Source organism: Panthera tigris, chromosome E2 (genome assembly GCF_018350195.1).
Source record: "Panthera tigris isolate Pti1 chromosome E2, P.tigris_Pti1_mat1.1, whole genome shotgun sequence".
NCBI classification, from domain to species: domain Eukaryota; kingdom Metazoa; phylum Chordata; class Mammalia; order Carnivora; family Felidae; genus Panthera; species Panthera tigris.
In genome coordinates this window covers 48876335-48886855 of record NC_056674.1, presented here as the reverse complement: position 1 = coordinate 48886855, position 10521 = coordinate 48876335, and the positions used below count along the sequence as shown (strand labels likewise).

Below are 10521 nucleotides of genomic sequence, written 5' to 3'. Positions count from 1 at the left end.
CCAATTCCTTTTTATTCTCCTGTGACGACAACGAAGGGAATTATTCATAGCCGCCCTGCCCAGGCTTTTTAAGGAACTCCAGCAATTTCCCCGGCAAAGAGCCTCTAAGGCCCAGGGCGTGGGCCGTTTCAAGCGCAGCCTCCTCCGGGGCTCTGCTCTCAGTACCCCAGTCGGCGCCAGCAGAGGAGGGGCTCGGGTGGGCCCCACCGGGCCCCGCCCGCGCCCCGCCCCCTCATTTAAATACGCGGCGCCGGCGGGTGCGTCGAGCTCGCCGCGGACCCAAGATGGCGGCGTGTGGACGTGTACGGAGGATGTTCCGCTTGTCGGCGGCGCTGCAGCTGCTGCTGCTCGCGGCGGCCGGGGCCCAGAAACTCCCGGGCCAGGGCGGCCACGGCCAGGGCCAGGGCCCCGGGGCCAACTTTCCGTCCTTTGTAGGGCAGACTGGAGGAGGCGGGCAGGCGGGTCAGTCGCTGCTCCAGATGCCTCAGTCATCTCAGCTCCAGCACCAGCAGCAGCCACCGCAGCAACCGCCTCAGCCGCCGCAGCCGCCTTTCCCGGCGGGTGGGCCTCCGGCCCGGCGGGGCGGAGCGGGGCCCGGCGGGGCTGGCGGGGGCTGGAAGCTAGCGGAGGAAGAGTCCTGCAGGGAGGACGTGACCCGTGTGTGTCCCAAGCACACCTGGAGCAACAACCTGGCGGTGCTCGAGTGCCTGCAGGACGTGAGGGAGGTAAGGAGGAGGCGGGACGGAGCCGGGAGGGCCAGGCCTGGTGCGGGCCTGAGGGTGTTGCCGGCCTTGGAAGCCGCTGACGCCGGTGCGCTGCTTCTCTCTCTTCCTCCGTGCTGCACTCGCTCCTTCCCTCCCCGTCCCTAGCTAGCTCCCCGGCGCATTCCGAGAAGAGGACCCCACCCCCACTCCTCATTCCCTCGCCGGGGCGGGGGTCTGGGAGTCAGACCCTGGCTCCTGGCCGCTATCTGCGAAGGCCCAGAGCGTGTTTATGTTTGCTTCGGTCTTTTGTGTGATGCTCTAAGCACAGTAGCTCCTCGCCGAAGACCGGCTTAGAATTTTGCTATGTGTTTCGACTTGGACAATTTGTAGCAGCCGTTTTAAACATGAAAAAAAAAAAAAATGGTTGTCGTACTTAAGCCGTTAAGAAACGCTCTTCTGTTTATTGGCAGTAGGTAAGGTTTGTTTAGGTAGCTCGGGTTCTGTTCTGATGTGTATTGTAGTCCAAACATCGAATTTACTGTCTTTACCCTATTCTTTTCTAATTCGCAAATTCTTACTATGAATACGTGCTGAAACTAATGTATGCCTTTTATTTTCTTAATTTCTTTTGGTCAATTTGTAGTGCATCTCAAGTTTAAGCTGTTACTCCAAGTAATTTAGAGTCCCAAAGCTTGAAAAGTTGGGACAGCAGTGGAAGCTGTAATACCTATACAGTATTTGTGATTGGGTTGAGGGATCTTGCCTTTCTGACGTCTGAGTATGATTTTAACAGGACCTCTTAATGAGATCTAGATTTGATATTCTTTAATGTGATTCAGTTAAGTGACACAGAGAATGTCCTTTCTAGATTTAATGCTGCAGAATATTTGACAACTATCAAAGTGTCGGAGCAAATCTGGTAGGGGTTTGTTTTGTTTTAAGGTGTAGGTGTATAGAATTAGGCCCAAAGGTTGACAAATAGAATGAAACTGCTCTTGATAACAGTTTTATTTGGGGAATTGTATCATCAGAATTGTCTGGGGTGTTCATGATCATGGGAAGACCCCTGGTTTGTAGAAAATTGCTAGCTTTGGCAGTACACCCCTACCCCCATCCCACTGTGGTATCTGCTTTATCTAGTATTCTATACAGAGTAGTTCACAAGAGGAAAAGACATACATAATCAGAAGACAGAAAGGAAGTTTCCAGAGCCAACAGAAATGTGGGGCCGCAGATGACTTCTCATCTACAGCTTGAAGACTAGAAGGATAATCCATTGCTATTCCTTGTTTTTCAGCTACTTCTCTTGTAGATACAGCTAAGATTCTTAACTGTCAGGCTTTTTGGAATTTTCTGTTTGGTCTCTGAGGGTATATAATAGATGTTGTTCCCTCAAAGTAGGACCCTGATATTGGTGACTGAACACTTTGTTAGTGGTTGTGGCAGAAACAGGATGTTATCAGGGAAAGTAGCAAAAAGTGGCCCATGCAGGGAGTACATGTCTCTTTCTTTGTGTGCATTAGGGGTGTTTGGAAACCTCCACTTATGGGAGCTGGCTTCCTTTGTCATGCATGTAGAAGTGTGTAGCAGCATATGTAATCCATAAATAACTTAGATTTGGCCACTTTTTGGAGTCTGTTTAATTTTGTGGACACTGTCTTGCGTTACTTAGTGTAAAGAACCTGGCTTGAAGATGTAGTCTTTGCTCCACATTGACTGTGAGATTCTCAGCAAAGATATTTTTCAGTAACTATGTTTTTGTTTTTGTTTTTTTCCTTTATGGGGATGATATATAAACTCCTTGAGGGTAGTTAGTAGCTCCTGTATTTCCTTTGTAACTTTCCAGAGTACCTAATTCATTGCTGAGACTTAGTAAATATTGCCGACTGATTGAGGATGAATAAACTAATGGAGTCAGTTTTAGCTCTAGAGGAAGAAAGAAAAGGTGTCATGTAGTTTGGAGGTGGGGTATTTTGGAGAGCAGGGCTTTCCAAACTTCCAATTTAATTAATTTTCCTATAATTTTATAAACTTAAAAGTTGAAAGAAGAGTACCATGAATGACTGTTATTTCTCAGGAGGTGAAACCTTTTTTTTTTTTTTTTTCTTCTGTTTTAAGTAGGCTCCACATCCAAAGTGGGGCTTGAACTCACAATCCTGAGATCAAGAGTTGCACTCTCTACAGACTGAGCCAGCCAAGCATCTGGAGGTGGAACTATTTTGAAACTACTTTTTCTTCCTTTAAAGACGGCAGGAGGAAGTTTTAACACACTTAGTTTGAGAATTAGTTAAATCTCATTTATATGTTTGAAAGAGTATATCTGAATTAAAGAAATAAACTGCCTAGGCACATTTGAAGTGAAATTATGGAATATGTTTTGTCTTTGCCTTTTGGTAAGTGGGACTGTTTGATAGGGAAGTTGACATAATGTGCTTCTTTATCCCTTTGGATACAAATTTGGAGAAGATTGTTCTCTGTGTACTTGCTATGAAAATTATGAAAAGGCAAAGCGTGTGAGTATTTAAATGGTAGTATAGTAGGGTTGCCTAGGTGGCCCAGTCGGTTGAGCATCTGACTCTTGATTTTGGCACAGGTCATGATCCCAAGGTTGTGGGATTGAGTCCTGTGTCAGGCTCCGTGCCCTCTCTCTCTGCGTCTTCCCCACTCTTGTTCGCTCTCTCTCAAAATAAATAAATAAAACATAACAAAATAATAATAATAAATGTTAGTATAGTAAACATTTTTATTTTGAAAAATGTTGTTTTTAATGTTTATTTATTTTTGAGACAGAGAGAGACAGATCGTGAATGGGGGAGGGTCAGAGAGAGAGGGAGACACAGAATCTGAAATAGGCTCCAGGCTCTGAGGTGTCAGCACAGAGCCCGACGTGGGGCTCGAACTCACAACACCGCGAGATCATGACCTGAGCCAAAGTCGGAAGCTCAACTGAGTGAGCCACCCAGGCGCCCCAGTAAACGTTTTTATTTTGAAACAAGATTGGAGTATATAGTGTTAAGTCTTAAGTTCAGATATTTTAAGGTTGTACTGTAGTGTAGTGTTCAAAGTTTTATAGTAATTAACTTACAAAAGTTATTTGCAGGTATTTATGGTTACCTTTAAATAATTTCAACTGATACTTTCAGTTTATTTAATGCATCATGTGCCAACAAATTAAAAATCTATGTGTAAAGTATAGTAAATTTGCAAATGGGCTATAGTTCACAGCTTTTCCTCACTTTGCCCATTATTTTGAAGGTTATGTGTTATGTGAGGGATTTTTTTTAATCCTTTCAGATGAATCATGCTTTTTAAAAAAAAATTTTTTTTAATGTTTATTTTTGAGAGAGAGACAGTGTGAGCGAGGTAGGGGCAGAGAGAGAGAGAGGGAGACACAGAATTGCAGCAGGCTCCAGGCTCTGAGCTGTCAGCACAGAGCCTGACTTGGGGCTTAGACTCACAGACTGCTAGATCATGACCTGAGCCGAAGTTGGATCAGCTGCCCCAGATGAGTCCTGCTTTTTAAAAGGTCAAGGATAGGGCCACCTGGGTGGTTCAGTCAGTTAAGTGTTCTAATCTTGACTTTGGCTCAGGTCATGGTCTCACAGTTTGTGATTTCAGACTCTGCACTGACAGTGTGGAGCCTGCTTGGGATTCTTTCTGTCTCTCTCTCTGCTCCTCCCCTGCATGCTCTCCATCTCTCTCTCAAAATAAAAATACATAAATAAACAAACAAACAAACTTTAAAAGGTCAAGTATACCCGATGGGTGCACTATTAAATAATAGATGTAAGAGTAGTAATGGTAGTATAGTAATCCTAGTTATTTTTATATACATATACATATGTATATGTGTATACATTCATGTATATTTACATACTTGTTTATACATATAGAACTAATGGTAGTTCTAGTCGTTAAAAAAATATAACAAGGATGTATAAAGGGGAAAAAGGAAAAAATATACTGTAGGCTATTCTACCAGGTGGAGGAATAATAATACCAAAGAAAGAGAAGATACTGCTGTTTAGTTAGTATTTAATAAAGAGATAAAACATGCTTTGTATTGAGAGTAATTTTAAGATACTTTATTTTGGCTGAAATGACCAGTATTATCTTGTGTTGAGAAGTTTCTGATGGAGACATTAGTTTTTTGGGAAAAGTTTATTACTTATGTGTATAGTTTTTCTTAGCTTTTTATTTGTGTTGTTTTTTGTTGGATTTTAAAACAAAAAACTTTGTGGGGCATCTGGGTGGCTCAGTTGGTTAGCATCTGACTCTTGATCTCAGCTCAAGTTTTGATCTTAGGATCGTGAATTCAGACCCTGCATTGGGCTCCATGCTGGGTATGGAGTGTACTTAAAATTAAGTAATTAAGTAAGTAAATGAATAAACAAATAAATAACTTTCTGCTATGGAAAATTTCAAGTATATACATAAATAGAGTAGTATGGTGATTCTCCATGGTATGCATCACCCACTTTCACCTATCTCTACTAATTTTGTTTGTATGGCACAGGAGTTGGGAGACTGGCATCCTTTAAAGCAAGTCCCAGATACATGTCATTTCACTTTCTAACTACTTCAATATGTATCTTTGACAAGGACTTAAAAAAAAAATGTAGATACTTATTTAAGATATTTTATGTATTGAGCAGGAATTAACATTTAAACATTGCAAACCATAAACCTGCTCTTAAACTCATAGGTGAGAATTTTTGTTACTCTCTTCTTTAAAAAAATTTTTTTTTAAGATTTCTGTTTTTAAGTAATTTCTACACCCAATATGGGGCTTGAACTTACAACCCTGACATTAAGAGTCACACACTCCACAAACTGAGCCAGCCAGGTGCCTCTATTCTCTTCTTAACCTTTCACTTAACTGTATCCTAAGATCATGTTCTGCACTGTCTATATCATCTCATTTAATGCTCTTGATAGTCCTGTGAGGTGAATATCTTATTACCTTAGTTGAGAAACAGGTTCAGAGAGATGGAGTGATTTGTCTGATGTTATGTCCTAAGTGGTAAGACCTGGTATTCAGTAAGTTCTTTTTGACTTCAAAAGACCTTATGCTTTGCAATCTGCCATGGATGGTTGCAGCTAAGGAAATTGAGACTGTTGAGAATGCCAGGGGTTCAGAAATGTACACAAAATAAGAAGAGTCACCTGGAATTAGAATCCTCTTTTCTTCACTACCAAGAACAGTTGGGTAGTAACAGCTCCTATGCATTGGAATATTGTAGGTTTCTCAGGCAGACAGACCAGCATTATTAGACAAAGCTAATTTAATTTATTAGTTTAAGTCCATCATGAGCAGAATTTCTGCTTAATGAAAAGATTTTCAAATCCGATCTCACCTTAAGCAGGATTTGTACTAGTATAATGGAAAAATTTAGATATATTTCTCTACTATTTGTATTGAATCCATGGAACGGCACAGTGAACTAGGACTAGAGCTGGCACTGCCGTTAGGAAACCATATGACTGTGAGCAAGTCCTCTTACCACTCTGAGTCCCAGTTTCCTCATGTATTAAATGACAGGTTTGGGTAATACAATTTGTAAGACCCCTGTTATTTAACCTGTACAAGTTTCTTATATCCTCTGCATGCATATGTCGTATGGTCGCTAGGATTTATAGGCATACCATCTCCTGATTCCTTTTTCATTCATGGGAGGAAATAGTGATATGAATAATGCAAATGGCAGTTAATCCAAACATTGTTTGAGTTTAGGATATATTATGATTGTTCTGTTTGAGCCAATGTGGAATTTCCTCCAATGCTAACTCTCAGTTGTTGGAAGCAATCTAACCACAAAATCAAGGCATTTTTGATCTCTTGTTCTGCACCTGTCATTGTGAAAGAACACTAGTACTTTAAGACATCACCACTGCTTATAATTGGTTTGATAAATGAGATTATAATCAAGAAACAATTATATAGGAGAGTGTTAATCCCTTGATGTCGTATAGACAGTAGATTCTTTAGGGCAATGAAAGGAGCAGAAAATTAGGATTTAAACTTGGGTGGAATCCAGCTCTGCTACTCTAAGCTTAAAAGTTTCCTGCCCCCTTGGTACTCCTGGGTGGCCCAGTTGGTTACACGGCTGACTTCTGCTCAGGTCATGATCTTGCAGTTCGTGAACTCCAGCCCTGTGTCAGGCCTCTGCTGTCAGCTTGGAGCCCATTTTGGATCCTCTGTCTCCCTCTCTCTGCTCCTCCCCCGCTCACACATGCTTGTGTTTGCAAGCCCACTGTTTCTCTCTCTGTCTCTCTAAAAAATTAAAATTAAAAAAAAAATTTCCCCTCGCTTAAATTGTGACTGTCTACTTTAACCATGTCATAAGTGAAGATATACATGAATTTTTGAGTTTGATGTGACAGTTATATTTTTCTAATATACACTAAACAAAATATATGGCAGTTAAAGTATACAATACTAATACCATCCGAAATTATCTTGCTTACCTTTTATGTACCTTTTACGGTACATGCTTTGGAAAATGCCAAGACTGGAATATCTCTTAATAGCTCTGATACTTTGTGATTCTGTGATCTGTAAGAAAGCAATTATGTGCAAGTGAATTCTAAGCACAGGTGAAAAGGGAAAATGCTTTAAGAAATTTAGGGGGTTGTACTGTCTGAAATAGAGAGCTTGAGAATTTTTTCAGAGTCCAGATTGTAAAGGGTTTTACATATACCACTGGCTTGTTTTTCAAGTAAAGCCCAGAAATGGGATGTGTTTTCATCCCAACCTGAGATAAAAATATTCCTGCAGATAATTGAGAGTTACCTGTAAAATACCACTGTTATTGATGAGGAATATTTTTGTTAATCTCTACACCCCACATGGGGCTCGAATTCACAATCCTGAGGTCCTGAGTCACATGCACCCCAAGAAATACTTTTTTAAGAAGTCTCTTGATAAAGAGTGCTTAATAGCATATATTTGCTTAATAATTCATTGTTTTTTTGGAAGAAAGTAAAATACTTGAACAGTCTGAAAGATAAAATGGTACATTTCCTTTTGTATATTTCGACTAATGTGTTCAAAAACAATTTAGCCAGCAACAATCCAAAAAATAAAACTTACCTGTTTATTTATTTAAATATTTATATTTGAGAGAGTGCAAGTGCAGGAGGGAGGGACAGAGAAAGGGGGACAGAAGATCTGAACGGGGCTCTTCGCTGGTGGCAGCGAGCCCATTGCGGGGCTCAAACTCCCAAACCGTTTGATCATGACCTGAGCTGAAGTTGGACACTCAGCTGACTGAGCCACCCAGGTGCCCCAAAACTTACTTGTTTATATGAGATATTTATATATTTGAAAAAGAAGCAATTAAAATGGGTTATAGGATGTCATGCAAATTAGTTTTTCTTCCTTCAACAAACATTTATTGAATACCTACTATGTGTAAGACACTGTGCTTAGTGTTAGAGGGTATAAATACATGGTAATTGTTAGCATTTATTGAAGGCTTTTTGTGTCCCCTGTGCTAGCTGAGACCAGATGTTTTCTGGGCATTATGTCTCATTTAATCCTATCAGAGATGTATTATTATTATTATTAATTATTTTTTAATGAGGAGACTGCCTCAGGGCTAATAAGTAGTGGAATTAAGATTTGAAAGCAAGTCTGTCCAACTGTAAAATAGCTCATTCCTCTTCCTTCTGTCCCTGTGGTAGTCCAGTGTGGTAGTCACCACTTACATGTAGCTGTTGAGAAACTGAAACATGAATTGTCTGAATTGGGATGCCCTATAAGTGTGAAAGACACACTTGATTTTAAAAACTTAGTACAAAAAAAAAACAAATTTAAGATATCTCATTAATTTTTTATATTGATTACATGTTTAAATGACAATTTACTTTGGATATATTGGGTTAAGTGCTTTATTAAAGTCAATTTTTTTTATTTTTTAATATGACTATATAACAAGGTTTAGATGTGGTTTATATTATATGTCTATTAGGGCTGATCTAGAAGAAGAAAAAGATAGTTTTACTAAAAATTATTAATATAAGTTATAAAATGTTATCATAGAAGAATGGTAAATTAAATGCTATGGGCATTTATGATATGAGTAGAAGAAATGGTTGGGAGAATCAGAAAAAAGCTCTTCATTCTTCTTAAATTGGTTATTCATATCATGAAATTCCTTTTTTTTTTTTTAAGATTTTATTTTTAAGTAATCTCTACACCCAGAGTGGGGCTCAAACCTACTACCGTGAGATCAAAAGTCTCACGCTGTACTGACTGAGCCAGCCAGGTACCCCCATATCATGAAATTCTTAATTTAGCTACCTTAAAATGTCTCCTAATCTGGTTTATGGATGAATCTTGTCTTCCCTGTGTCTAAATTATGAATTGTAAGGGGCGCTCCTTTAGCTTGAGAAGAGCAATACTCATAAAACTGGAAGTCAGTAAGTGGTTCATCTTTGGTTGAGTTACATAAATTTGAAACCTACGAAGGAAGCTCAAGTGATGGTCCTCCGAACAGTGCCAGTACTAATCCTTGTATCTGCATCAAAATAGAGTGTGGAGGAACAAGAAGTGTGGACTGGAATCTAAAAACAATTAAGAGAACTAGGCATCTATTTTCATTCAGTTTTAATAATTTTATTGAAATTGGAAAGTTATGTTAGATTGAATTCATAGTATTTATAGTACCTTCTCCTAATGAAGGCTTGAATAACATGTATAACTCTTTGTAGGGGAAGTCATAGTGAAAATGGGTGCTGACTTGAATTCCTGGATCTGTACACTTGTAAAATAGAACAGACTCTGAAACTGTTTTTGTGTCCCTTAAAAAAAAAAATAACAAGTGTGATATATTTAGAATCAGAAGCAAGATAAACAGTGAGTTGAAATGGTATATAAGAAAAATTAACCAGGAGAATGTGCATACAAGCTATAAATCAGTTTAAGTGCAGAGTAACAACAACAAAGAATAAAAGAAAAAGAAATGTTTAAAGAAAGATACAGAAGGTATTTTCATTTGTAACTTAAGTTTAACTAGAAAGAGCCTGTAGGTCACTTAACAGAATTCCCAAAGTTCCTGCACTGTCCAAAGCAGCTCTGTAATGTGATAACCACTCTGAAGTGGACAGAAATTTCAAGGAGGGAGAAGGGGATGTAAAGGAGGGCTTTAATATGAACAAAATCTGCCATCTGTTAAATTAGTGCCATCTACTGAGCACACCTATTAAGGGAAGATATAAAAATCAGAATTACAATCCTGGATTCAAATCCCAGCTCACTTATTGCTTACTGTGACCTTGGACAAATTAATTTCTCCAACTTTCAATTTTCTTATCTATAAAACTGAGATATGAAACCTACTCCCACAGGGTTATGGTGAGGATCAAACTTTTTAAAATATGTAGACCATGCATCAAATTGCATTTGCCCATAAATGGTCTTTGCCTTCCCTTTCTCTTTGTTGTTGCAGATGAAATTGTTCAAGATGAGATTTTATGTTCACTGTCTTAAAAGAAATGTGAAGTGAAATGTAATGTGTCACACCTTTTATGTAATTCTTCCTAGGCTCCTTCATGAAAACTTTAGTTGAACTTACTTGAAGAGGAAGATCAAGAACATTTAGTCTTTACTGAGTATTAAAAATGTGTGCACTTTGAGATTATGGAGTGCAAAGGAGTGAATTCTCTGGGTAGAGGAATTCAGTTCTACCAAATGTTCTTCAGTTCTCATGGCCTAAATGATGCCTAAATTTGGAATATACTGCCAATCAGACAAAGAGGAAAGTCCCGTTCTTAAATAGGAGAGGAAAAGAATTAGTTCTTGTATTCTGAAGAC

General features: G+C 39.3%; 1 protein-coding gene across 4 annotated transcripts in view; it reads left to right on the top strand.

Moving 5' to 3' along the window:
• The first annotated feature begins 280 nt into the window (after window positions 1-280).
• GLG1 (golgi glycoprotein 1) overlaps window positions 281-10521 on the top strand; it is a 147695-nt gene continuing 137454 nt past the window's right edge. For all 4 annotated transcript variants that reach the window (XR_006211929.1, XR_006211930.1, XM_042969590.1 and 1 more), the window contains exon 1: window positions 281-725. Coding sequence is in view for 2 of the 4 variants with exons in the window: in XM_042969590.1 (XP_042825524.1) it covers window positions 285-725 (441 nt within the window). In the remaining 2 variants the exon portion in view is untranslated. The remainder of the gene's footprint in view (window positions 726-10521) is intronic.